Source organism: Apodemus sylvaticus, chromosome 5 (assembly GCF_947179515.1).
Source record: "Apodemus sylvaticus chromosome 5, mApoSyl1.1, whole genome shotgun sequence".
Classification (NCBI taxonomy): domain Eukaryota; kingdom Metazoa; phylum Chordata; class Mammalia; order Rodentia; family Muridae; genus Apodemus; species Apodemus sylvaticus.
The window spans coordinates 9,391,169-9,418,025 of record NC_067476.1 but is presented as its reverse complement, the minus strand read 5'-3'; the positions used below and the strand labels follow the sequence as shown (position 1 = coordinate 9,418,025).

The window sequence follows — 26,857 nt, the reverse complement described above, 5'->3', positions numbered from 1 at the left end:
GCAGCCATATTTGTGCGGGGCGTCGGGTTCTCTTGTTTTGTTTTGGTTTTTTGTTTTGTTTTGGTGAGGGGTGATGGAGGGAGTGATAAGTATGGCACCAGTATTTTTGCGGAACAAGGCCACCGGTCATCTTTGTGCATAGCCCAACCCAAGAAATCTGAGACAGTCCTCAGTCAACAGTTGTGTTCTGCCGCTCCGAGAGTGACGTTCAAGGACACCAGTCAGACTCGGACGCACGTGACCGCCTCGACAGCTTAGGTGGCTTTCGGAGCCGGAGAGCGCGAGCTGGACAGCGACTACCGTTTTGACCCCGTGACGGAAGGCCAGTGCTCGGCTGCTAACGGCTGAGCTAGAGGTCCGTCTCCACAAGCCCCTCCCTCTGTGGCCACGCCCAGGCTTGGGCCCGCCCCCGGCTCCGGGCTAGCGGCGGGGGAACTGCAATCCACCGAAGCTCCGCCCCGTGAGTCCTGCCCCACCGGCAGCCCGCCGGGCCCGGTGGCCGCGGGGCCGCCCCGACAGGCTAGCGGGAGTGACTCGTCGACCTTGAACCTAGAGCCCGAGTCGCGAACCCACTGACCCCAGCACCCCAGCAGTGGCGCAGACTTTACCCAGTGCAAGGGGCGGAGCGGACCGAGTGTCCGCAAACAGACTGGGACGATGTTAGCCTTTGCTGCCAGAACCGTGGTGAGTACGCCCAGGAGGGCCCTGGACGGGACAAGACGGGCGGGCCTCCGGCTGTAGGGTAGCAGCGGTCAAGAAAACCCTAGACCGGCAGGTAGGGTGTGATCTGCAAGGTGGGTAGAGGAGACCAGGTGAGGGGTGGGATGGAACCCAAGACCTGTGTCACTCAGTCAGTGACCCAGAAGAAGACTGAGAAACCTAGGTTCAAGTCTTTTGTACCTTTCTTTACACTCCACTTCTTCATGCTCCCAGTTATTCGGACTCAGACACCTGTTGGGGGCTTCTGACTAGAGAGCTCAGCCCTCGGCTGTTGCTGCTGCCCAGAATTGAGCCACTTCTCCAAGCCTATCCACCCAGTCTCCTTGAGTTCTTTAGCCGTTCACCCTCCCTCGTTGCATATTGCTAAGTGAACCTCAGGTGGAGACTAGACTGAAAGTCCCCCCCAAAATAAGCTGGAGGAGGCAGGGGGTGGAAGGCTGCCCCTCGCCATCCTTATCCAATGCAGATATCCTAATGGTGAGCCCCTGTTCCCTCCGACTCAAGCTATCTATCTGTACATCAGTGAACTGTACTGCCCTGTCAGACACTGGGTTGGCAGCTAAGACAGATTCTTCTAGGAGTCCCCGGCAGCACCTCAGGACCCTCCTCACCCTCCTCAAATGCAGTACCCCACCCTACAGACTGCTTTCCGTCTTCCTCGGGGACCACCTTACTGGCATGAGCACTTTAATGCTAGGGAGGCTGAGCAAGGAGACAGTCAAATCCCAGGGCTCTGCTAATCACATTTAGCCCAACCCACAGATGGGGTCCCTTGGGTTATTAGTCATAGCAAAAGTACTAAAGTAGTGCTGCCCCTATATCTCCCCTGCTTTTGATCCCAACCTGGATCCAGAACTCATTTAAAAAAAAAAAAAAGCGGGATGGTGGTGGCGCACGCCTTTAATCCCAGCACTTGGGAGGCAGAGGCTGGTGGATTTCTGAGTTCAAGGCCAGCCTGGTCTACAGAGTGAATTCCAGGACAGCCGGAGCTACACAGAGAAACCCTGTCTCGAAAAACCGGAAAAAAAAAAAGCAGGCTTGTGGCAATCATGGTCCACTAGTGGCCCTTTCCTGGCACCTCCTGTCTTGCACCATTCTCAAGCAGAACTGATTTCAGGGCCACAGGTTAGCGGCCAGACTGTTTCCACCCTCCAGCCAAGTTTTCCCACATCAAAAAGATCTATGAAGATTTTGACAGGTGGATTTTTTAATACCTCTTGGCTTGCCTCCCTGGTGCTGGGCCCAAGCCAAGAAGAAAGGAAGCTCCAGGTTTTTTCTTCCTTCAGAACCTACTTCCAGCCCACTTACCTGCCTTACTCCTCTTCTGGAGGCCAGGGAGAGGCGGGGCAGCATCTGCAGCTACTGGCCCTCCAGCCTTGATGCCACCACGCCCGGTGGCTGCTACCTCACGACTCCTTCACGCCTCAATTGTGAATCTTGTCTTCTCTTTCCAGTCCAGGCAGGCGGCTGCTCTTGCTAGTTTCCGCTCGTCCAATTGGTAGCACAGTTAGGCTTAGAGATCCAGCCCAGGCAGACAGACAGGGCTCACATCCTCAGTCCTGCCATGGAGGACGAGCAGCAGAGAGAGAAGGTATGGAATGGCGCTTCTGCCGCTTGCCTGCCACCGTGCCAGCAGCCTGGGCCCTTCCCGTCTCGCTCTCTGCCACCCCCGGAGTCTCCGGGACTCCCTCCCTGCCTCTCTCTGCTATCTCTCATCCTCCATGCCAGGCCTCTCAGCTTTCTAGCTGCAGCCCTGCCCTCGCCCCTTACCATCGCCCCACAGTGAAGAGAAAGCACAGAGGCTGAAGCCTCCGCAGAGGTGCTGTCACGGGCTTGCCCACTTCCGGTTCCCTCCTAGTTCTCAAGCTGGAAGCAGGGCTTGAGAAGTCGGGGGGCTTCGGCTTAGAGAGCCAACTCTATGCCGATTTATCTTCCTGGGGCAGGGATGATGGGTCTTGTGCATCCTCATGGGTGGGGGGTCCCCTTCACCTCTGCCACCCCAATAATGTCACCCATCCCTCCCCCACCCTTTCCTAGCCTTCCTGCACCTGCCAGCCCCTGAGAGGCAGGACTCCTATACCTTGAGGGCTGGGCCTCCCGAGCAGGCACCACCCAGGAAGCTGTCTTTGCCCCTGGGGGGATGGCCTATAAGGCCTAGGACTGAAGTTTGGAAAGAGCTGTGCTTCAGTCTGAGAGAATGAGTAGGCTGTTCTGCGTCCCACAGGTGAAACCCCTGGGCCTCCTCAAGCCCTCCTCCTTGATGAAGGTTTCTGGCCGCTTCAAGGCCCACCAGGATGCTCTGCCAAGGCTGCCTGTGCCCCCACTTCAACAGTCCCTGGACCATTACCTCAAGGCACTGCAGCCCATCGTGAGTGAGGAAGAATGGGCTCACACCAAACAACTGGTAGACGAGTTTCAGACCGCAGGGGGTGTAGGGGAACGCCTACAGAAAGGCCTGGAGCGCAGGGCCAAGAAAATGGAGAACTGGGTAAGTGTCTTGACAGTGGCCTGGGGGGGTGTGGGTTCTCCAGAGCAGCCCTAGAGCTGACGCTCAGTTAGGGGCATTGGGAGAAGGCTGGAAACCAGGGCCGAAATCAGGAAATCAGCGGGTGAAATCATGTTCAGCAGAGGAAGTACGTGGAGATTTCTGAGAAGGTCCCACTGACTGGGATGGTGGCTCTGTGACAGAACGTTTACCTAGCATGGATGAGACTCGGTTCCATTCTCAGGGCTGAGGGGAAAAGAGGCAGAAATATGGATGACAGTGTCTGTCGGAGGAAGGGCCGGAGGAAAAGGGAGCAGCAATGTGGCCTGGGCTGGAGTGTGTTCCGAGCCGGGCAGGCAGGCAGCGAAGGAGGATGTAGTAGACTTGAGCTTAATGGAACAGCCTAAGGCAGGGGATTTGTCAGCCTGAGGTTAGTGGGCATGCTCCTGGCTCAGGGTCTAATCAGTTCAATTAGTTCAATTTATAACATGTCTATACTGGCACATGGTACACATTCTGTATTCACATTATACATAAAGATTAAAGGAGAAAAAGATAGCCCAAGCTGCAGGGAAGGAAGCACGGGCAGGAGGCAGGAGCGGTGAAGAGGCTGAGGCCCTCACCTGGCACAAGGAGGCAGGACGTCATGAGGTCCAAGGCTGTTAGGAAGACAGCCAGTGGCACTTGCTAATACAGTGGGACTGAGGGGCGGGAAGTCCCCCTTTTAAAGCAACTGGGAAGAAGGTTCCCAATATGAAGCTCAAGGAAGAAGCTGGGACAGATGGGTGGAAAACAGTCACCCTCAGTGTCCATGGCCCCACAGATTCTAAGAGCTACAGAGAGAGGAGAGGTTCAAGTCCCTTAGCGAGTTCAGTATTTCAGTCTCGCCTAAATACCTGCTCCCATGGACCCTAAGTCAACTCCAGATGATGAAGGTCCAACACAGCACAATCGCTGGGTATACAGTTTAAGAGTTTATCAAAAAATGAAAATAAAGGCCTATGCATTCAGTATGAATGCAGGTTTTTGTTTTTTCAAATATTCTGTATCTGAGCTGGGGGGATCTGTAGACACAGACTCCCTGGGGCCCAGAGCTGTGGATCTGGGCCGATCACAGTAGGAAACAGGAAGTGCCCTGTGTTGATGGGCCTCAGTGGAGTCTGGAGCCACAGGTAGGAAGTAGGCGTTAGGCAAGAGCTGTTAGGGACCAGCATTTGCTGAGCCTTAGCAGGTCAGGGCCTTCTCCCCTTGTCTGAACTGTAGCCTGCAATCCCTGCAAGTGTGAAGACCCCTGAGTGAGAGAGAATCCTTGTCTGTCTGCTTCCTCCTGCTGAGGAAGCTGAGACCTCGAGGGGTGGACCACAGAGCACATCCCCACAGTAGCTCTCAGGCAGATCCTCAGGTGCACGGGGAGGCCTGGATGCCCCAGGGCTGCAGGCCTTGGCTGTGACCCAGCAGGTGGCAGTCACATGCTTACCCAGCCTTTGGCAAGTCATCTTCCTTTGTCTCTTACCAAGGGCCCTGGGGAGAGGCTCGATGCCACCGGCTAGCCAGTGTGTGTTATGTATGCCGATCTGCTGCTGATTGGGATGGGCATGGAGCACACTGGGAGGAATCGGTCTGAGGCTTAGGAACCTATGAGAGATAGGTCCAGCATGGTGGCACGTGTCTAGCACGTGGGAGACACGTGGGCAGATCTCTGTGAGGCTAGCTACTCTGAAAAGCTCTAGGGGTACATAGTGAGACCAGTAAATAAAAATAAAATAAAATAGCGAATGGGGTAGGTGGAAGTTAGGGACAAACACCTGCTTACTGTGAGTTGTAAGGAACACAAGGGACTGAGGTACTGTTCAGGTCACGCCTGTGGCTGATGGGACAGGGAAAGGAGCCACCCTCATGTTCTCACTAGTACAATAACTTGCCCTCTCAGTGAGGCTCCCCCTTAGAATTGCCCTGATTTTGAGATGAAAACTAGTGTCTGCCTCCTAGTCTAAGGTCACCGAGGAGCACCGGGCCTTGTGTGTAGTCCTGACTTAAGTTGCTGGCTCCTTGACAATGCCCAGCTGGAGCTAGCTAAGCCACTTGCTGGGCTCTCTTCTTACCTGTCATTCCTTGTGCTGTTGTCTAGATATCTAGGGAGGTATTTTCTTTACCAGTGTATTATAATCATTGACAGGGAATGTGTGCAGATACGTAAGGGTATATAGCCCAGCATGGGAATGTGTGCTGATTAGCGTGTGTGGAGTCCTGGGTTCAAGCCTCACCAGCACACATACACACAGAGAGAAGCCAAGAGGGAAGCTGCTCACTGGTTAGTCCTTTGTCAAGGTTGCTTTTAGTTGTTTTCCCCAGGTTGTTCTCTCGGCAGTGCCGATTGCACAAGCTCAGGGGAAGATGATGTTGAAGAAGGTAGGGCAGGTGCTGTGAGCCTGTGAGCCTCAGCGTTCTCTGGGAGACTGTCCTGCAGATGCCAAAGGACACCAGGGCCAGCTAGATCCCTGGTCCTGGGGAGGAAGAGGACCCCCCCCCCACCGTACCTGTGCTTTACTCCTGATCAGCTCTGCTCTGGTCCCTGTCCAGCTGTCTGAGTGGTGGCTCAAGACAGCCTATCTGCAGTTCCGCCAGCCTGTGGTCATCTATTCCAGCCCAGGAGTGATGCTACCCAAGCAGGACTTCACGGACCTCCAGGGTCAGCTCCGGTGAGTGTGTGCGGCTGGTGCCAGGCTGGGCTGGGCCTGGGGAAGGGCTCCATGGGTTTCCAGAGCCCTCAAGTCTACACCCTAGGAAACTGGAAAGGCCTTGGCCTGTGCTTTTACCCCACCAACAGCCTCATCTTCCAGATGGGGAAACTGAGGCTCAGAGCAAGGAGGAGACCATCTCCCATGGTCACAACCCAAGTTAAGAGGACAGGCTTCTCGTGCCAGGGCTTTGTAATCATTCACCCTCCAACTGTGCCCGAGTCCCTCCCACTCGGCTCAGCTGGCCACACGGTGACCTTTATACACAGTCCCCTTTTCCACATTCAGCCATGTCACCTGCCCTGGCCCCTGTTCCAGTCCTACCAGAGATAAAAATACCAGCAGCAGGGATCTCCTGCCCAGGAGCCTGCCACTCATGACTGGCACCAGCTTCCCTTAAAGAGACCAGGGCAAGGACAGAGAGAAGCCAGGAAGAGAAAGGAAGAAAGAAGTGTGACTCAGTGGTCTGGCGATTGTCCACCATGCACTAGATCCTGGGCTACACCCACACACAAATAACGAAGGGACAAGGGCCTCCTGGTTATAGGTGGGACTCAGCCTGGGCTCTCCCACACACTGGATAAAGTATCTTTATTTTACATATTTTACTTTAGCCATCCATACTGGGACGGGGGATGGCCTCAGACACTGGGAGATGCAGGAGACATGGCTGTGAGCCAGGAAACCCTGAATAGTCCAAGGAGGAAGAGATTGACACTAGTGTCACGAGGACACAAAGACTTAGAACGAGAAAGGGGCTTGGCACTGGGGGTCCTTGGACCCTGGAGGGTAGGTACCTGTGCCTATTTCACCAAGTAATGGATGAATCTCCAATCAGGAATACTTCAGGCCGGCTTGGCCCTGGGTGGGTGGGAGTCAGTCACCCCCTGGCCTCTTATCTTGCCATGGTGTGCCACTGCTGAGTACCCAGGTTTTCAGGCCCTCTCCTGCCGCCAGCATTCCCCCCCTGGAGAGGGGCTCACTGCTGCGGGTCCTCTCTGGACTCCTTGGGCCCGTGTCTCCTGAGGGGAAGTGGTGATTCCGCAGGTCCTTCCCATACTTAGCATCCCTGGCAACACGGCTTCAGATCTCTGCTTCATCCTCCAGGTTTGCTGCCAAACTCATCGAGGGTGTGCTGGATTTCAAGTCCATGATTGACAAGTGAGTAGCCCCACCCTGACCTGAATACCACTACCCATGCCCACACCTACCTTCTACCAGAGCCACCCCAGCTCTAGGCCTGGGCACCCAGTGTGTCCGTGCGGGCTCTGAACAGGCCCACGTCATTCTCACTTCCTGTTGGCCCAGCCCTGGAAGGGGTGAGGACAGTGAGCAGTGAGGGAGGGGCCATTTAAGTCCTGCTCCAGCTCCTGGGACTCCCGGGAGCTTGTTGTCCCAGCCAGAGTGCATCACAACTGCCTGTGACAGACTGAAGCCCAGAGAAGGGAGAAGGAAGCAGTCTATGGGTGACTCATAAACAGGATTCCAATCCCTAGAAAGTACAGACCTCAAGACCTGTATTTTCACCTTTACACCCTAATAACACCGCTCATGCTGGTGGCAATGGAGACACCAAGGAACAGGTCTCTCACCCAGATCCAAGTAGTGTAGAAGGTGTCTGTCTACCCTGGCCTCTTCCCCACTCACCTGCCCAGTGGCCCCTTCCTGTGTCCTCCCACAGCGAGACGCTGCCAGTTGAGTTCCTGGGAGGACAGCCACTGTGCATGAACCAGTATTATCAGATCCTATCTTCTTGCCGTGTGCCCGGGCCCAAGCAGGACTCAGTGGTGAACTTCTTAAAGTCAAAGAAACCACCCACGCATATAACTGTGGCGCATAACTACCAGGTGGGCACCACTGCTCTGTCTGAGGGGACCTAGCCCCAGCCCCAGCCCCAGCCCCAGCCCCAGCCCCAGCCCCAGCCCCAGCCCCAGCCCCAGCCCAGCCCCAGCCCCAGCCCCAGCCCCAGCCCAGCCCCAGCCCCAGCTCAGCCCCACTCCAGCTCCTCCCCGGCTGCACTGGTTGTAACCTCCATTGCCAAGGCCAGAGGAGGCTGGTGGTCGTTCTCTGGCTGAGACCACTCAGCCCTTCTCTCCCCTCTCTGGGCATGACAGTTCTTTGAACTGGACGTGTACCACAGCGATGGGACTCCGCTCACCTCAGATCAGATCTTTGTGCAGCTAGAGAAAATATGGAACTCCTCACTGCAATCCAACAAAGAGCCCGTTGGCATCCTAACTTCCAACCACCGAAACACGTGGGCCAAGGCCTACAACAACCTCATTAAAGGTACTTCCAGGGCAGGGCCTTCCTTCCATGCCGGACAGGTCCAGTCCCGAGCTGTCCCTCTCAATTGGGAGCAGGTGTACTGGCCCATTTTATAGACAAGAAAACCAAGGCTTAGGTTGACAAAGCCAGTTTCCTCCTGTGAAGTAGCAAGTTGGATTTAGACAAGTGTTGTGGCTGAGGTCCCTTCTCTGTGTACTCTCTGCTCCCAGAACCACTCCTATCAAAGCTCACATTGGCCATGGGCATTGTCAGAGTCTGATGCTGGCTTTGCATCCTGGACTGCCATGCCTGCTCTCCATGTGACTCCTGGACTTCTGCTGTCCTATGTCTGTAGTGTGCCCTGTACTGGGCCCTGCCCTTTGCAGTATGGCCATACCTGTAGGAATCTGCTGAAGGCAAAGCTCTAATTATGCATTCACAATTCTGCACGTGCCTGGAAGGCCCCAAAGGTGGGAAGTCCCCGTCTCCAGAGGGACATGAGGCAAGATGAGCGGGCCCAGGGCAGGAGACAGTGGGCTCTGAGGCTCCCTACACCTACCCCAACTCCTACAGACAAAGTAAACCGCGAGTCGGTGAACTCCATACAGAAGAGCATCTTCACTGTCTGCCTGGACAAGCAAGTGCCCAGAGTCTCAGATGATGTCTACCGCAGCCATGTGGCAGGCCAGATGCTACACGGTGGTGGCAGCAAGTTCAACAGCGGTAACCGCTGGTTCGACAAGACACTGCAGGCAAGTGAGGACCTGGTAGGGCCACAGCCCCAGAGCTTGGCTCACTGACACTTGGAACTCCCTGCCCCCTCTGTAGGCCCAGCGTCCCCAGCCTCCTGCTTGTAAAGCAGGCAGGAAGCGAGGAGGCAGGGTGCTGCTGTAATTTCCAGGCACCCAGCCTGTCATTACCAGGCCTGCATACCTCTGACACCCCCAGCAGAGCCCTTTAGCATGTCAGACACCCACCATCTGGGGTCAGGCAGTGTGGTGCAGTCTGGGTATGGTTTTCCTCTGTACTCATACACAGGAACGGTAGAACTGCTGGGGGCGTGCCTCTGAGGATCTCCTGGGTGGATCTGCATACAGACTGGAGATGGCTTCAGGGACCCTTCCTCTGAGACCCACACAGAGAGCAAGTGGCTCAGGAGCCCCCGTCCAGGCATCTGGGGCTGACGGGATGGGCTCTTTCTCATCCACAGTTCATTGTGGCAGAAGACGGCTCCTGTGGGATGGTTTACGAGCATGCAGCTGCGGAAGGGCCCCCCATCGTCGCTCTTGTGGACCATGTCATGGAGTATATGTGAGTATAGCTCCAGCCTCATTCCCCCTGGTGGCAGGTGACATGCAGGTGACAGACTTAGAGAGAAATGGTGAGAAATTGTTGACAACTTGTAGAGAAATGTCACTCTCGTTTGAAGAACAGAGTCAATATGTCTCTATCTCTCTTAAGAGCTTTGTTAAGAGAGAGCTTAACAATTTTTTGTTAAGACAGAGCTTCTCTGTGTAGACCAGGCTAGTCTCAGACTCAGAAGTCTGCCTGCCTCTACCTCCTGAGTGCTGGGATTAAAGGTGTGCCACCATAGCCTGACTTAGAGGATTTTTTAAAAAAGGTTTGTTTACATATTTTATGTTTATGGTTGCTTTGTCTGCATGTATGCCTGGACACCAGAAGAGGGCGTTAGATGCCATGATAGATGGCCACATATGGTTTGTGAGCCACATATGGTTTAACTCAGGACCTCTGAAAGAGCAGAGCAGCACTCTTGACTGTTGAGCTGAAGGAAGCTACAAAGGCTGTAGTCTTGAAGTCTGTCTCTAGCCCTAAACTTCCTAGCTTTGTGGCCTTGGACAGGGCTGTTTCCCCCAACCTTCTCCATGTGACTCTTTTTGTTTTTAAACAGAGTCTCACTATAGCCTGTTTGGCATAGTTGTTCCCTAACTGATAAGAGGCTAGTCTCAAACTCAGAAATCCACCTGCCTCCGTCTCCTCTAAGTGGTAGGACTAAAGGTGTGTGCCACTACACCTGGCTTCTATCTGACATCTTGAAAGCTAGAGTGAAGTCAGTTTTCACAGAGCTAACCCACAATCTCTGAACCTCCTACCCCTAGCGTCAAGGACTCCTCTTCGCCACCTCAGTCTCAGGGATACTCCTGGGCTTCAGTGGCCCTGGCATAAACCTTAAGCCTCCCCATCTCATGCAGAAAAAAGCCTGAGCTTGTGCGCTCTCCCATGGTGCCCTTGCCCATGCCCAAGAAGCTGCGGTTCAACATCACGCCCGAGATCAAGAACGACATAGAGAAGGCCAAACAGAACATCAGCATGTGAGTGCAGGGCTGGGCCCTGTCAGGGGAGGACCTGCCACGAGGCTTCCAGGGGCCTGCTCCTCACCCGTGCCTTCTGCATCTCCACCCCAGCATGATCCAGGACCTGGACATCATGATGCTGGTCTTCCATCACTTTGGAAAGGACTTCCCCAAGTCAGAGAAGCTGAGCCCTGATGCCTTCATCCAGATAGCCCTGCAGCTGGCATACTACAGGTGCACCCTGCCCCATCACTCTCCTGCCCCACAGGGGCGGGGAGGGGAGAGGAGGGATGGGCCGCCCCGTGGGAACTGGACGTACTGACAGTCACCTCCCACCCAGGATCTATGGGCAGGCGTGTGCCACATATGAAAGTGCCTCTCTGCGCATGTTCCACCTGGGCCGCACTGACACCATCCGCTCAGCCTCCGTTGACTCGCTGGCCTTTGTCAAAAGCATGGATGACTCCAAAGTGCCGGTGAGAGGTCGGGAGCACGGGTGTGCAGGCTGGGCTTGGCCTCTCCTTTCCTGCTCACTCTCTGCAAATGAATTGTACCTCTATGGTATTTCAGCCCCACAGTGGGCAAAGGAAACGGAACAGAAGATGGGGCCATGAATTTAGTTCTGAGCTTTCTGGCTGCTAAGACAAACCCACATATCTGTAAGAGACAGCCAGCCTCTGTCCACTCCTGCGAGTGAGTGCTGCGCTCTAGAGGAGGAGGAATGGCAGCGCAGTCCTTGCTGTGGTGCTGGGTACAGAGCAAGCTGCTAAGGTCGGGGAGGGAGAGGAAGGGCAGGCCTCAGCTTCCTCTGTTTCCGCCCCCCCCAGAAACACCAGAAGGTGGAGCTGCTGCGGAAGGCGGTGCAGGCCCACCGAGCCTACACTGACCGAGTGAGTGAGCCCTGCTCTTGGTCTTCACTGTTCACTATCCTGCCTGTTTGTCCATCTTCCTGTCCATCCCTGCTAAGAACTGCCTCTTTCCAGAGTTCTGGAGCACCTGCAAATCTATTTTAAATTAATAATGCCATTTGAAAGTTGGTAAAACTAGGGTCGTCCTCGTAATCACCCTGGTCCCAGCTCCATGGTCACAGTGAGCAAGTGAGCACAGGCCTTGGGTCTCGCGCCTCCCACTTGCTAGAGGTCCAAGCACTTGGCCCCTCTCCTGTTCTCCAGCACTGGAGGCTACAGCCAGGGAAGTGGTGGTGTGGCCATCAGTGCCTGCCCAGGCTACAAGGCGTGTACAGACACTGCCTGTCATGGAGTGTACACTGCCCCAAGCCACATAACATGTGCAGACACTGCGCTGTTAGACACATGTGTAGACACCACCTGTTACATAGCTGTATAAGCCCTGCCCTTGCTGCATTGCATACACAGCACTGAGCATGTACCATGCACTCTGGAGCTCTCCCTTATGGTTATCCTGCACGGTCCTGCCTCCCTGGGCAGAAATCTGCCTTCTGTAACCCTGGCTTTCCCCATCTGGGAAGTGAGGACAATTCTCCCTAGATGCCCCCTTGGTCTCATGGCTCTAGGAGACCAGGGTTTGGAGGGGTCAGAACTGCCACAGGCTCCTGAGGAGGGTGGGGATGCCGTGAGCCTGCGGTACCTGCCTCTGACAGATCTCCCACCCACACCCAGGCCATCCGAGGGGAGGCCTTTGACCGGCACCTGCTGGGTCTGAAGCTTCAGGCCATCGAGGACCTGGTGAGCATGCCTGACATCTTCATGGACACCTCCTACGCCATTGCTATGCACTTCAACCTGTCTACCAGCCAGGTAGGCCACCGGCCCAGGGGGCCAGGGCTAAAACCCATAGGCAGGGGCTGGGGAGATGACTAAGAACACTTGCTATTCTTCCAAAGGACCCAGGTTCAGTTCCCAGCACCTACATCAGGTTGTTATACCCACCTGTAACCTTAACTCTGCTGGCCTCTGTGGGTACACACATCTCACAAAATAGACTCTCTGCAGCTCACTGGCAGCTGGACCTTACCGGTGATGTGGCCCACACACATCACCAGAGGCTCACTGCCAAAACAACTGGCTTCCCAGTCAGGAGCTCGGGGTAGGGATGCTGCTGTAACAAGTGTGGGAAGGCTTAGGCCTCTTAAGAGAGAGAATGTTCCACTCAGTGACTGGCCAGCTATAAAGGACTACCTGATGGGTACCAGCTGGCATGTGCTGGGGGGCTGGGACACAGCTGGACACAGCCATGGTCCCAGGAAGCTCACGGGCTTGCTTGTGGAGCACAGGAGAGGAAGCGGGCATGGCCTGAGGAGTGCAGATGGAGCACCACGGGAGCCCTGAGGAGTGCAGAGGGTGCACTATCCCTCCAGGAATGTGAAGGAAGGCTCACCGTATGGAGAAAAGGAAAGAGCACAGGAGAGGAATAGATGCAGAGGCAAACTGGTACACCCAAGAGGCAGGAGGGCCACCACGGGCCTGGCTATGAACTTAGATCCTGCTGTCCCTAGGTCCCTGCCAAGACAGACTGTGTCATGTTCTTCGGACCTGTGGTCCCGGATGGTTATGGCATCTGCTACAACCCCATGGAGGCCCATATCAACTTTTCCGTGTCAGCCTATAACAGCTGTGCTGAGACCAACGCTGCCCGCATGGCTCACTACTTGGAGAAAGCTCTGCTGGACATGCGCACCCTGCTCCAGAACCACCCCAGGGCCAAGCTCTAAGCCCAGCCCAGGCCTGCCAGTTCCACAGCCAAACCCACTTTGGAATGGACGCCTGCCTTGGCTCACTTCCTGGCTCCCGTGCCCTCCAGTTTGAGCCAAAAGAGCATTCTCTAGCAAGGCCCCAGACCCACGCCAAGTGCCTTCCGGGCCTGGCCTCAGCACCTGCCATCGTCGGTGCGCAGGCTGAGTCCAGAGGCTGAACAAGACCATAGCCCAGGTCCCCAGTGTGTCACCCACTTCCGTGAACCATGGGGAGGGAACCAGTCCAGCTCACCCTTCTCACAGCAGGGGCTGGGGAGAGTCCCTTTCCTCAGCCCTGGCCAATCTCTTGCATCTCCACAGCCAGGGCATTGAAGTCTGTCTTCATTGGTAAACGCCCGAGGACCAGGAGTCAGAGGATTAGCTATGGATGGGGGGCCTCAGCCTCCAGATAGCTAAGGATTAAGTCTTTGTAGCCAAAGGGACATCTGAGGTCTAGCCTCCACCACCCCACCTCAGGGTGCTACCTCCAGCTGCCACATTCTGGTGACTCTTGAGCCCCAGACTTTTTGCTTCTATTCAGGGTGATTCTTGCTGCAGTCATGGTGGCATAATGTGATTACGCCAGGTGATCAATAAAGGGAAGAAGTGCTGGTGAAGTTGATTCGGCTGAGGGGCAAGCAGGGCAATGCCTGGCCTTGCCATCTTCTCCGTCTCTGGTTCAGGGAGCTGGTATCCAAGCAGGCGGCCAGCAAGCTCTGAGCAAACATCTTCAGACTGAGCTATGAGATCTGAGGTGCTGAGCCACGGATGTCGCCCAGCCCTAGCGAGCCACCTTCCTGTCCTGGTTTAGGCCTTCCCAAGTCCCCTGATCAGTGGAATGCTATGGATCTTGGGTGGCAGACACTCCCCGGCCCAAAGCCAGGGCTTGCTGCCCCATCCTGAGCTCAACAGGAGGGGTAATGGAGCAGGGACACACTAAAGGCCCAGTCGCTACAAGCATATGATGACTGGAAGTGGGCTGGAGAAACAACCCTGACACCCGCTAGAGGGTACATGTCCTGCGGAAGTCCCTGGGTACTTACGTGCTTGGAATGTGGGGCTGGGAGGGCGGCCGGCACACCTGACTGACCTGTGTGCTCACCTGAGGCAGGGCCTGCAGGACGTACCAGTTTTCTATGACGAAACCACCTCAGAGAAGCTAAAGTCACTGCTTCTGTCAGGCTCTCAAAGCTATATTAGTCATCTGTAGTGCAGGGAAGGTCTGTTCCTGAAGCTCAGATCACACCCCTCAGGCGCCCAGGGCAGCAAGTATACAGAAAGGAACTGCCTAGCCAGTGCTAGTAGGGGCTAATCAGATTTCCCCAGGGGTGTGTCCTAGTTCTGACTAGGACACAGAGAAGAGCTGGACTCCACTGTAAAAACTGTAACAGTAATTTGAAGTCTAGAATACACTTTCTGTTGGGGTCACTACTAGTTAGAAGTCGTAATTGCCAAGATTCTGGTCTCCCTCCACCCAACTGCTTCAGCAGGCTTTCCCACAGTAAGGGTGTATTTCCCATATACCCCCGCTCAGAGCGGGTAGAGCATAACCTGCCAGGAAAGGAAACTAGCAGCCTCAGCCAGGCTGTGCTCAACTCAGTGCTCCAAGGCCTCAGGCCCTCAGCCTGGCGGCAGACAGTTCTGAGGCAGAAGTCTCCTCACTGAGGCAGACAATGCAAGTGGAATTGGACACAGAAGCCTTGTTAAGGGCAGATGCTCAGTCCTCAGGACTATTCTGTGGAGGAAAACCTGGCCAAAGATAGGCAGGCCTGCAGGGAGGGCGTCTGACAGGAGCACAGACCAGACATCAGTGACAGGCACCAGAGGCTGGCAGGCTTGTGGCAGATGTCGGGGCCATTCAAATCCTCACTTTGGGGGTTAGAGGGGACTAAAATATCCTGGATGTGACTTCATGGTCTTCCCACATCCTTGTCCCTGAGGGCCCCAGCTGTCCCAGCCTCCTTTCAGAAGCTCAAGTAAATGTATACTCAGCCTCTAGAGTTTCAGATTTTATTTTAAAACAATAGTAAACAATTTCATTTGTTTTCTTAAACCACCTCACACTTGGCTTGTCTCAGGCAAAAAGTAAAAAATAAAACTCCTAGGGGAAGGGGCGGGGATGTGACTGACCTGCCTCCCTAGAAACCAGCCCTGGCCCTGGCATCTGAGGCTTGGACACGGCCTTTAACAAACACAAGGAAAGCACCAAAAACTTGTGCTTCAGCAGCAGGTTAGGGACCTCCGCAGAGAGACGGGGGGTCCACACAGCTCCCCCAGGGGCTGCTTCAGCTCTGGAAGCATCTCCACAGCTGTGGCAGGGCAACTTGGAGAGAGGCCCTTAAAAGGGACTCCTCAAAGCTAGGAAGCTGGGGATCAGAGCCCACGCCCAGGCAGACTCCAGGGTCAACCTGCACTGGTTTCCAGCTTCCAGGGCAGGCCAGGGACAAATCCAGAGCACATGGGCAGGCCAGGGGGGAGGTGTCTGCGCTGCCACACTGCCAGCGTCCCAGCTCCTGGTTCCTGTCCTTTGTTCAAGTGGGGATGAAGACAGACTGCTATGGCCAGACAAAAGGAGCTGTAAACGCTTGGGTGTGCTCACCCGGATGTGCAGGCTCTTTTGTCAGGAAGGGATAGAGGACCAGAGAAAGCCCTTGTGATGTCGGGTTGATACAGGGAAGAGCACAAGCCAGCAGCCCAGCCCACTGGATGGGACAGGACGGGGCTGGCTCTGCACCCTGCCCCAGACAAGGAAACACTGACAGGGTTCTGGAATGGCAATGGTGGCAGGGACAGCAGGGGATGCCTCACTCCTGGGCCCCAGGCCCTGCTCAGGCCCAGCAGGAGGCAGGCTGTCCTACCGAGGCTCAGAGCACAGGGTCTAACCTGGGCCCTTTGTACACAGGGCAGCCTCTGCAGCATGGACTCTACAACCCCCAAAGAATAAATAGTGCGCATTCCGCTACCTAGAGTTCCTGATCTCAGGACCAGAGGGACAAGCGCTCTACCCACGCTCTACCCACACACTGAGGCCCATGCCAAGAGCACTTTCCACTCAGTCAGGAGCTGGCAGCAGCAGAGACGGGCTGTGGCCATGTGACTCCCACACAGCAGGCCCTTCCAGGGTCCTGGCTGAGAACCTGACTCAGCACTTTGGTCCACCATGTCCATTAAAATTAAAATAAGGAAAAAAAAGGCTCTGCTTGGTGACTCGGGTCTGGAGAGGTCTCTGCTTTACCCCTCCATCCATCATTCTGTCCATCCTGCAAGGAAGGCATGGTGCAGGCCAGATCCGGAGGCTCGACCAGCCACACCCACCAGTCACTGAAGTTTTGTTCCCAGTTTGCGCTGTCTGTTCCTGCAAAATGGGCTGGTTTAGATGTGGGGATGTCTGGAACTGAGTGGCTGGTCAGCCCCACAGCTCCCTGCTTAGTCTCAACAGCAAACCATAGCCGCCGGGCCAGGCTAGGCCAGGCCAGTCAGAGCTCCTGCCCTGGGCTGGAACCTGAAGAGCATTTGGCTGGGCTGTGTCCTGATGACCTAGGTCTCGAGCTCAGGAAGTGAGCCAGGGGATGGGCAAGACAAGAAAGGTCAGTGGTACTTGGCTAGGCATTCCTTCACAGATAAGTCAGCCCAAGGTTCTTGTACTACCACCGACACAGCCACAGAAAGGTGGCAGAGGAAGGTGCACTGAAGGGGTTCCCAGGACGGAAGCAGAAGAGTCTTTGTTGGTCTCTAGAGGGGCTAGCTGAGGCTCAGAACAGTGCTTGTGTGAGGTACCTGTCTGTAGAACTAGAAAGCTAACATGGCCCACAGGGTCCTGGTGTGATGTGGCCCCAGCCCTCCAACTTGCTTCCTGGCTCACGCACATCAATCTGTCTGCCTGCCTGTCTGCCTGTCTGTCTCAAGAGCGTCACTCAAGCTGTTCCTCTCCCAGACGCCTCCCTGTCTGTCTGTCTGTCTGTCTGTCTCCTCTGGGACCCTGTCACTCGCTAAGCCTCTGAGCTTCGCCCCCTCACAAGGACCATGCGGCTGTGAACACCAGGAGGGTGGGACCGTGGCTGTGTCTCTCTGAGCTCAGTCCCTGCTCACAGCCTGACCGGAGCCAGGGAGAGAATGAAGGCAGGTGGCAGCCAGCTGAGCAGGCGAGGCAGCGCTGGCCACGCTGGGAGCCGGGTGGAGAGCTGAGCCTGGGGCATCTGGGGCCTTTCTGCCACTAATGGGATTGCCTTGCCCTAACCCTCAAATCCCCTTTCCTCATGGATCCAGGCTTTACCCTTAAGCTTGTTAGGATAATTTGGACCTTGGTGTACTAACTAACACATGGCTTAGCCGCCGGACACCTACCCCGCTCTATCCCTCCTGATGGCTCCCATTACCCTCTTGGAAAACCTCCCAGGCTTCCTCAGGTGCGTGACCTTCCCCTCAGACCTAGGGGGAAGCTGGGTGTCCCCTGCTCTGAGGCACTCCATGCCAGACTGGGGAAACGTTAAGTAGAAACGTGTGAGTCAGGAGATGCCAAAGCCCAGCTTGTGCCCAGCTTCAAGCTGACCCCAGCTCAGTTTACCCACCTAACAGAAAGCTGATTAGAGCTGAGGATGGCCACACTTATGGGCTCTGAGAACCCCGAGGCCCAGGGCTTTAAAGGGAAGTGGGCACACTGGGCCAGCAGTTTCCTACCTGTTCCCTCCCCCACTAACAGACGGAGCTCAAGCAGCTTCCTTCTCCCTGAGCCTCAGCTTTCCCACCTGAGAAAATGGGAGCACAGCATATACGTCAGTGTCAGGAATGCAAGCAACTGTCTAGCTTCTGAGGAGCCTTTCCAACGGGGTGGGGAGTGGGCAGTGATGACTGCTGTCCCCTCACTCACCTGGCTTCTGCCCTGGTTACTGTGTATTCAAACCAGAGCACATTGGGAATGAGGCTCGTGTCCCGGATGAGGAAAAACTCGGAGATGGGCCTGGAGAGACAGATACCCAAAAGCCAGGGCCACAGTGAGGGTGTGAGCAGGCCACCAGGTCAGATGTCCCAGTAGTTCCTGGAGCCCCTACCACCTCCTCCTCGGCTCCACAAGACTCTGGCTGCCCTTTAAGTCTCTAAGTGCTGAGGCAAGGACAGAGGATGGCACTGTGGCTGCAGAATCTGAGAGACCCATAAGCCCCTGGGGGAGGTGTAGCCAGGAGGGTGGGTTCTAAGCCTTGTGCCACCAGAGGCCGGGACACTGTGCCATCCAGGCCACAAAGCTCTCCACAGATAGAACTGCAGGAGGGGCAGGGACACAGAGCCAGGAAGGGGAAGTGCTTACCAGGCTGCTATCCTGGGGAACAACGGAGTGAGGACTTCCTGGGTGATGACAAACCAGGCGACGGCCATGAGGCTTCCAGCAACGCCCCCATAAAACACCTGGCTCCAGGTGTGGTACAGCAGGTAGACCCTGAGCAAGGCCAGAAAGGAAATTCATGAGAGCCAACCAGGCAAGGCCTATATAATACCCCATGCCTGAGGTTGCTAATGGGTTCCTGAGGACCCTGGGTATAGGTGTGAAGACACACACACAGACTGGGCACGTCCAGAGGGCAGCAGGCATGCAGAAACACGCCCATCTCTACACCTGCTCCTTACTGTCCAGCTCTTAAACGGGAGCTTGTCTGCAGAGCCCCTACTCCACTCCCCACCCCAGAAAGCTGGGGACAAATGGCTAATGCAAGAAACTACAGTTAAAGTCACAGTTTATCTGCTACACTGGAAAGGGCAGCTGGAGCCCTGTCTGTTAAAATTAGAGACTGTGTCCTTTTTCTAGTCATAACCTACAGTGTCTGGGCCCAGGTCCACAGAGGCTGTTCAAAAGAGCCCAAGACCTAACAGGACCCAGGTGGGCAGGTTGCAGGGTGGGGCTCCTCCTCCCTCCATACCTGCTATAGGAGACGAGAAAGGCCACGGTGAGGAGCCCTAGAGACAGCACATGCCTCCACAGCAAGTCCAAGAACCTGGCGTTATTTGTTTGGTGCATTCTGGGAAAAGAGGCACATCAGACAGCCTCAGCCCACAACCTGAATCCAGGCCTCCCAACAGCCCCTGGTCCCATTCCAGAGCCTTAGGCAGCAGTCCCCAGCAGAGCAGAGCTACACAGCAGGGGTGCAGGTGGGGCGCTCACCTTAAATACAGGAAAAGGAAGGAATAGACAGAGAAGAACCACATGAACTGGGAATGGCTGGAGGGCATCCCGTACTTAGTGCCCACTGCTGTGTGCGGGCCTGGGGGAGAAAAAGAACAGGGCATCATGGGAGATACGGGCTTCCGCACAGTGTCCAACATGAATCCCTGGGTCTGCAAAGTCTCAGCCCTACCTCCACAGGGCCGAGGCTCCTGGATGACGTGTTTGATCAGCCAGTTGACGCCCTCATTCAGTGCCAGTCCCCCAAGGAATGAAATCTGCTGGGAAAGATGGGCACTCAGCTGGGCCTCTGCATAGCTGCAGGCCGCCACCCAGTCCCCGGGACGGTGGCCTCTCAATAGACAGCCCAGACCAATGAGTGAATGGCCTGGACCCAGCCAGGAGACTCTTAAGGCTTTGCAGGGGAAGGCACTGGAGACCCAACAGAGGCTCTCTGGTCAACGGCTCACCGTGTGTAGCTCCCGCTTGAATATGATGAGGGTCACAAAACCAACAATGACGAAAATAGGGCTGAGGCTCAGGTAGGCCAGGAGGTGGCCAGACAGATCACCTGTGGGAGCAAAGGAACAGCATGAGACAAGGCATGGGGTCAGAAAAGGGCTCGGCACCTGGAAAGTCAACAGGGCTTAAACAAAAGGGGAGGTCTGAGAGCCCAGGGCCACAGCCATGGACATCCCGACTCCCCCCACAGCTGACAGGTATCTGCACATCTTTAATTTCAAGATGGTGTCTGTTTGTCCCCATTTTACAGAAGGAAGTGAGTATCGGCAGGGCTATGGGGCCTGGATGGAGCCCAGTTTCTGGCCTGATTGAGATATTGTGCTCATCACTCCGCCAGAGGGGAAGCCTGAACCCCAAGTTCTGACCTGGCATGTTTCTGGGCCGCCCTCATGGGGCTGGGGCCTCTGGAGAAGCCTGTGTTCTTCCAGACACCAGATACAGAGACACACTGGAGACTCCAGCGGGGCCAGCTCAAAGTGGCCGCTCACAACCACACGGGTAGCAGTTTTTCAGAGCTTCTCCATAGGCAAGGCACTGTGTTCCTCTCCTGCCAAAGCCTGGCGGGAGGCAGTGAGGACCACGGGCCCCTCTGAGAGGCAGAACTCAAGATTAGAGTCACGTCTTTGGACAGGCAAGGTCGCGTCCAAAGGCCACTCTCACCACTGAAACAAGGTGGCAGAGTACAAACTACTCAGAGGCCAGGTGAGTAGTTTCCTGTAGCTGGAGCTGCTTGCAGGAATGCAGGCAGGCCCACCTCCCTAAACCTCCACATTCTTTCCTTTGGGATGTACCCTTTCCAGAACTGTACAGAAGTGATGTCAAATGCCTGGCAAAGGTCTCCGGCACACAGGCTGCTCCAACAGTGACAATCACGAAGGCTGGGTGACCCCAGTGTAGGAAATGGCCCACCCCAGCAGTCTGGCTCGACACAAACGGGCACATACCCAGAGGGCAGAGAGCAGATTCCAGGCCTTAAAGGATAGAGTCACATATACCTTAGCTGGCCTTACCAGGAAAGATTGACTAGAGTTGGCCAGAGACCTCAGCTCAAATTCTGATGCTCACACATCGCTAAGTAACTATGAGGGAAGCCGCCCCTTCTCTGAGCCCATGTCTTTCCATCCCTGAGATGCCAACTCTGTCACAGCTCAACTGATAAGTGCTGGGTTATGGGGACAGGGAACAGCTAGGGTCCCTAAACCTCTGACCAATTCCTCAGGTTGTCTTATAGCAAGTAAGCCCCTCAGGCTTTCCCGAGGCCAGGGACTCTAGCCTCAGCTCTCTCTAATCCACACGCCTCCCCTGCCCTTGGGATGTGTTTCCTTAGGCCCTGCTTACCGGACTCTGCAGCCCTGGCCCATTTCCCTCCCACCCTCTGCTCCCATTGCAGGGACATTACTCCAGCTCCCTGAACACACTGTGCCGCCCTACTTTTGGACCCATGCACACGTGGCTCCCCCACCTAGGATGCTGCCTGGGTGAACTCAAAAGCCAGGAGCTGAGACCCAGCCCAGCACATCATACGGAGGAGCCTACCGTCCCCAGATTCTCAGCTTGCCTGGTGAGACATGTGACTGGGACGTGGTTGGTGACCCACTGGTGAGTGTTAGTAGCTGTGTGGGACCTCTCTTTGCCCTCTGTACTTTAGGGTAGTGACAAGGTCTCCATAACCTACTGTCTGGAGTGTAGCAATGTATGACTTGCCACAGGACTCAGGAACATGAAGAAAGCATGTTCAGTGTGGTAAGTGACATGAAGTGTGGGGGCACCTTGCCAGATGTCCTCAGGCTCAACCAGGTCCCACACCACCCACAGCCTGTATGTGTTATGATGTTCACAGCTGCAGGGGCCTTCTCACCTGAAAGGCCATGAGCCCTCCAAGAAGCTACTCTGAGGCCAGGGAGGCAAAGTCGGGAAGCTGTGGAGGCCCCAGTCAAGTCTCTCCCCTTCTCCGGGCCTGGTTTCCTTCCTCTGGAGCAGAGACTTTCCATAGAACAAGAGTGCGGGGACTTCATCATTCCAAACACTGAGCTGGCCCAGGGCCTAGCACTTGGGAGATGCTAAAGGAATGCAGGATGGACGGATGGATGGGTAGGTGGTTGGCTGATGAACAGGCACTTTGATAGGGCCCAACCCTGGACTGCCACACCTTACGTATAACCCAGAACACTCAGAGCCAAAGTTCTGGCCTGTGGCCCTGTGTTCTCAGCAGACCCAAGCTGGCAGGTGTCTACCCAAGAGAACAGGCCCTTCCTGGAAACCAGAGGCCAGCAAGGAGCCCCTAGCTGCCCAGCAGCAAACATTTGTCCAGGGAGGGTGCTGGCAAGCTAGGGATCTAAACTACAGGTATTTACTGGGTGTCCACTGTGGGCCAGGTTCTGTGCCCAGCACCTCTCAGGCCTGTGGTCATTTGAGTCACACACCATTACAGAAAGGAGACACTGTACTTGGAACCACTTAAGATGAAGTGACTGGAGGGGTGGTGCCTACCCTGGAGCCCGGAAACGTCTCACCCCAAGGCCTAAGCTCCGCTCCCCTCTACGGAGCCGAGCCGAGCCGGAACTTCAGCACCGTGGCTAATGGGCCTTCCCACCAGAGAGGCGGGCACTCCCAGAGGCGTGTCAGATGGAAGCTCTTACAAGTCAAGCTCCCAGGGGCTGCATGCCCCCTTGGTGGCCGACCTCTGCCGCGCCGCTCAGGGCGTGGCGCTGCAAATTCTCCCAAACCTGGCCTGGGCTTGAACAGTCCCTGTAACTGAGAGCTTTCTCCAGCGAGCAGCCCGCAGCATAGTGAAGGAAACTGTCACTACTCCCTGCACGGCCGAGCAGGAGTGCGGCCTCTCTGGCTTGGGGGAGGGCGGGGCACAAGGGACAAAGTCCAGGCCCAGAGGCTCGCTCGCCCCACCCAGACCCCAGGCCCAGGACAGCCCACCAGCACCCCGGGACCCCGGAGAGCGACTCGGCCGCGCAGCCGCAGAGCGCACGAGCGAGCGGCTCACAATTTCTCCCAGCTCATCGCCGCTTCACTGCGCCTGCGCGGCGCGCGCCGGCCGAGCCCCTCCAAGGCTCGCTGTTTGACAGTTCCCACCGCGGTTCCACGGCGCCCCGAAGACGGCCCGCGCGGCCCCGAACGCCCGGGGCTGAGGCGCCGGCTCCGGGAGAACGTCCTCGGAGCCGGGGCAGGCTCTTACCTGCAGGGTATTCGACGTGGGTGAGGGTCACTGGCCGCCATGAAGCGGGGAGCGAGCACTGTCCGTCCGCTGCCATCTTACCCGGAGACCGGGCTTGGCGGAGCAGCCAATGGGCAGCAAGGGGGGCGGTGGTCCTGACCTATCACGCCGGGGAGACGCCACGCACCCAATCCGAGGCCGATTGCAGGTAGTGGCGCAGCCATTCAGTGTGCAGGCCGTGAGGCTGGCCCGTGCGGCGAATCAGAGAGCGGGGACCCTCGCAGCTTTGCCAGTGTCCAATCCCGTGCGAGCTCAGGTAGTTGTCTAGCCAATCAAGAGAATGGAGGGTTCCAGCGCAGGCCAGAGCGCAGAACAGCCAATCAGAAGGTAAGCTTGGCTCGGAGTGTGGGAAGGGCGAGCCAATCAGGCGCTATCTCGGGGGGCGTGTTGTACTTTGGTGGGAGCTTTGGTTCGGCTGGCACCTGCGCGCAGAGTTAAGGCTCCTGAGAACTCAGAGCGCAGTGGAGAAGCAGCCCCAGCATCGACCCATTTTGAAAACAAAAATGTGTTCCACAATGCGAAGGCCATGCTTGTTTTAGCATCATTTTGCCTCGTCCTCCAGGTTCTGGCTTCTTGTCCATGAATGTAAAGTGAGGTCAAAGACCTAGAGCGATTTTCCCCCCTGCCCTTTACTGAGAGACAAGAGCAGTTCCGCAAAGGACCTTTCTATTAAAAAAAAAAAAAATTACTGGTCCTAATTTCTGGGATGTAGCACATATTTAGGCATCTTAGATGGAATGCTACACGTTTCGTCAATTACTCTTATGTAGTGAGGCCGCTTGGGACCATTTTCAGCATAGTCCAGATGTTCCATCTACCCTTCTCTGTTTCCCCAAAACATTCTTGAGGAAACAGCCACACCCGCCACCCACGTCCCTTTTCTGAGCCCGCTCTCTCCAGACAGACCTACTTACAGTCTAGGCCAGATTCCAGCTCTTCAAATTCCTCTGCGAGGAATGGGCACACACACTCCTGCCCCATTTGCCTGGCCCAGTCTGGCTTATTTGTCAGTTCATACCTTTAGGTTCCGAAGATTAAGAGAAGGGCCTCCACAGAAGCAAGGACAATTTCTGAGTTGGAGGCCAGTCTGGGCTACCACAGAAAGGGGGTGGGGGGACCTCCAGTAGTCTCCCACAATTGGACCTCCTTTGCCAACCTCATCTCTGGCTACACTGGACTGTAATTAGTTCCTTGTCTGCCTCTGCCAATATGCGACGGTTCTCTGACCTCTGACTAAGCACCAGAACAAGTACAGTAAGAAAACAACAACAACAAAAAAAGCAGGTTCCAGGTCTGCCTGGGGCCTCGGGGGTGGGGTGGGGACCCAGTAGGTGTGGGTTGGAGCCTTGACCCTCCACATTCTATGTTCTGAGGTCACTAGCTAGAGTGCCTTAGTCTGGCGGTCTGCAGAAGCCAGAATTGTAGGTTAGTCTGAGTAGGCTGGGGACTCAGAATCCCCCAGCTGTGTTCAGCTTCCCTTCCATCCCCCCACCCAGCCTGAACTTGTCTAGGCCAGCTGGCCTCACCTCCTCGTCACCTGCCCTTAGCTCTCTCAGGCAGTCATTATTAGCCTTTAAAAAAGAGGTGTGAGAAGTGGTCATGCGCTCCCTAGAATAGTTCTGAGAGAGAAGGCACCCAAGGAAGATCAGGCTGCCATGGCCTTCCTCCAAGTCCCTGACACACAGGGAGAACGTCCCTGAGGAGGTGACAAGATGAAGAACTGAAAATGTGTGGGAGTTATTGGGGTGAGTCTCCAACAGGGAGAAGAGCTGGACTTCTTGTGGTCCAGCTTGGCTGGGTAAAAGAATCCCAGGATGCTGGGGGAGGTGGGTGGAGTTGGGCCACTGAGGCTCTGAGGGAATACCTGCTGCTGATAGGGAAAGCTCTGAGAAGTAAATAATGTAGGATTTTTTTTTTTTATGCAGTGTCTCACTGTGTAAACTTGACTGGTCTGGAATTCACTATGTAGAATGCTTTGCAGGCTAATCTGGAACTTACTGAGATTGGGCTGCCTCTGCCTCCCAAGTGCTGAGACTAAAGGTATAGGTCACCACACCCACTTGCTTTTGCTATTTTTTAATTATATAAAATATTTAGCTGGGTGGACACCCTAAAATTGTAGTATCTGAGAGGCAAAGGTAGGAGAATGGAATTTCAGCCCATGTTGGAATTTGGGCCAGATGGAACATGCCTATAATTCCAGAACCTGAGAGAGGCAGGAGGATCAGAAGTTCAAAGTAATCCTCAGGTAACATAGTGAGGTCTTGGCTAGCCTGGCATACCTGAGAATCTGCCTCAAATACAGGAGGAAAAAACCTAAAGTAGAAACCAAATTGTGTGTGTGTGCATGTGTGTGTGTGTGTGAAGCTGAGGCAAGAAGATCTAGTGTCTCCTGGGCACACCCATCTTATGTACCAGTGTTGCTGATGGAGGTGTGCCCAGGAGACACTGCAGGGTCCCCTGACATGTCAGAGGTGACACTGTGAGAGCAGCTGTGTGTGGATTAGGGGCTCTCTCCTCCCTCAGGGTAGAGTTAGATCTGTGTCATATGAAGTCCTGACTATCCCTTAGGACGTTCCAGTTTAGTTCCTTGTGCAAATCACAGTGGCCCTAAGAGACAGCACTTGTTTTGTTCATTCTTCGATGTGTGATGTTTTTCCTGCATGTGTATGGACCAGGTGCATGCAATGCCTGTGGAGACCAGAAGAGGGCACCAGATTTCTCTGGGACTGTAGTAAACTGATCCTTGGGAGCCACCATGTGGACACTTGGAACCAAACCCAGGTCTCTCTGGAAAAGCAACCAGTGATCTAACCACTGAACCTTTTCTCCAGGTATTTTTGTTTGCTATTGACAGGGTCTTATGTAGCCCAGGCTAGTTAGTCCTAAACTCACTACTAGATAGCCAAGAGTGGCCTTAAACTACTGATCTTACCCCCGACCCACCCTCCAGCGCTAGGATTCTAGGCATGTTCTACCACACTGGGCTTGCAAGGCAAATCTTGTGTCCAGTTTGAGTGAAAACAGAAAGGCCAGGTGCAGCCAGCTATTAGCCACAGGCACCCAGCCAGGATGTAGCAGAGCAGGAACTTGTGCCCAGAGCTACCTGACAGGTTCTGAACCACCCTGCTTCTTAGAACCAGAGTAATGGGCCTGCCCCAGAGCCCTTTAGACACCCAGGACCCAGGCCACACGGTCTTCCAACAGCCAATCACCTGATTCCTCCCTTAGCAGGTAGTAGCAGGGCGTGTACTTGAGGTTAGGGACATGGAGTTTGTCTCTGAGCAACAGCCACTACACTAGGTTGTGCACAAAGCCACAGCTGAGGAAAAGCCTTCCTGTCCTTCCTCCTGAGAGGTGGCTGCCCTCAACAAAGACAGGACATTAAGCACCCCCAGAATGAAGAGAGAATGCTTTCAGCCTGGGTGCTGCCCTGACCCTCAAGGAACTTTTATTTCCTGGTGGTTGCGGACTTCCAAGGTTCCGACGGTGACCACGACTGCTGTGTGTAATGACGTGCAGGAGGAAAGGGTGGGGGGGAGTTCACGGCCAGTGGGAAGCCAGGCAAGGACTCTACCAACAGAGCCACATCTCTGGCCTGTGTTCCTTCTGCCTGAGAGAGGGTCTCATGGAGCAGGCCTAGCCCAGAATTATACAGTAGCCAGAGATAGCCTTGGACTCCTGTCCCTGGCTCTACCTCCTTAATACTAGGACTG

The 26,857-nt window shown here is 55.3% G+C and overlaps 2 protein-coding genes across 4 annotated transcripts; one reads left to right on the top strand and one right to left on the bottom strand.

The window, feature by feature from the left end:
- The first annotated feature begins 67 nt into the window (after positions 1-67).
- Positions 68-13,856, top strand: Crat (carnitine O-acetyltransferase). Of its 2 annotated transcripts, XM_052182090.1 has the most exons (15): positions 68-684; positions 2,175-2,311; positions 2,945-3,208; positions 5,786-5,904; positions 7,051-7,104; positions 7,625-7,790; positions 8,058-8,232; positions 8,785-8,963; positions 9,422-9,522; positions 10,425-10,544; positions 10,638-10,760; positions 10,867-11,002; positions 11,354-11,416; positions 12,167-12,304; positions 13,003-13,856. In XM_052182090.1, the coding sequence occupies exons 2-15, from the start codon at positions 2,285-2,287 to the stop codon at positions 13,216-13,218; spliced, it is 1,881 nt and encodes a 626-aa protein (XP_052038050.1). In that variant the 5' UTR covers positions 68-684; positions 2,175-2,284; the 3' UTR covers positions 13,219-13,856. The 2 variants fall into 2 exon arrangements, with proteins under 2 accessions (XP_052038050.1, XP_052038049.1); XM_052182089.1 differs by lacking the exon at positions 2,175-2,311.
- A 1,379-nt stretch (positions 13,857-15,235) lies between these two features.
- Dolpp1 (dolichyldiphosphatase 1) lies at positions 15,236-23,328 on the bottom strand. Of its 2 annotated transcripts, XM_052182095.1 has the most exons (9): positions 23,103-23,165; positions 21,771-21,972; positions 19,861-19,961; positions 19,584-19,668; positions 19,391-19,490; positions 19,149-19,247; positions 18,542-18,670; positions 18,107-18,196; positions 15,236-16,594 (listed from the first exon to the last, which is right to left on the bottom strand). In XM_052182095.1, exons 2-9 carry the CDS (start codon positions 21,928-21,930, stop codon positions 16,558-16,560), a joined length of 801 nt encoding a protein of 266 aa, XP_052038055.1. In that variant the 5' UTR covers positions 21,931-21,972; positions 23,103-23,165; the 3' UTR covers positions 15,236-16,557. The 2 variants fall into 2 exon arrangements, with proteins under 2 accessions (XP_052038055.1, XP_052038056.1); XM_052182096.1 differs by lacking the exon at positions 21,771-21,972 and having other exon boundaries at positions 23,103-23,328.
- Positions 23,329-26,857: the final 3,529 nt, after the last annotated feature.

Bases quoted from the DNA above. Each gene is read 5' to 3' on its own strand.
- Crat (XM_052182089.1), top strand. From the start codon at position 658: ATGTTAGCCTTTGCTGCCAGAACCGTG. The intron at 3,209-5,785 runs GTAAGTGTCTTG...GTCCCTGTCCAG, and splicing joins CCAAGAAAATGGAGAACTGG to CTGTCTGAGTGGTGGCTCAA. The intron at 8,964-9,421 runs GCAAGTGAGGAC...TCTCATCCACAG, and splicing joins GGTTCGACAAGACACTGCAG to TTCATTGTGGCAGAAGACGG.
- Dolpp1 (XM_052182095.1), bottom strand. From the start codon at position 21,930: ATGATGAAGTCCCCGCACTCTTGTTCTATGGAAAGTCTCTGCTCCAGA. The intron at 19,669-19,860 runs GTGAGCCGTTGA...CTTTCCCAGCAG, and splicing joins TCAAGCGGGAGCTACACACG to ATTTCATTCCTTGGGGGACT. The intron at 18,671-19,148 runs GTATGGAGGGAG...GGCCTTGCTCAG, and splicing joins TTTCTCGTCTCCTATAGCAG to GGTCTACCTGCTGTACCACA.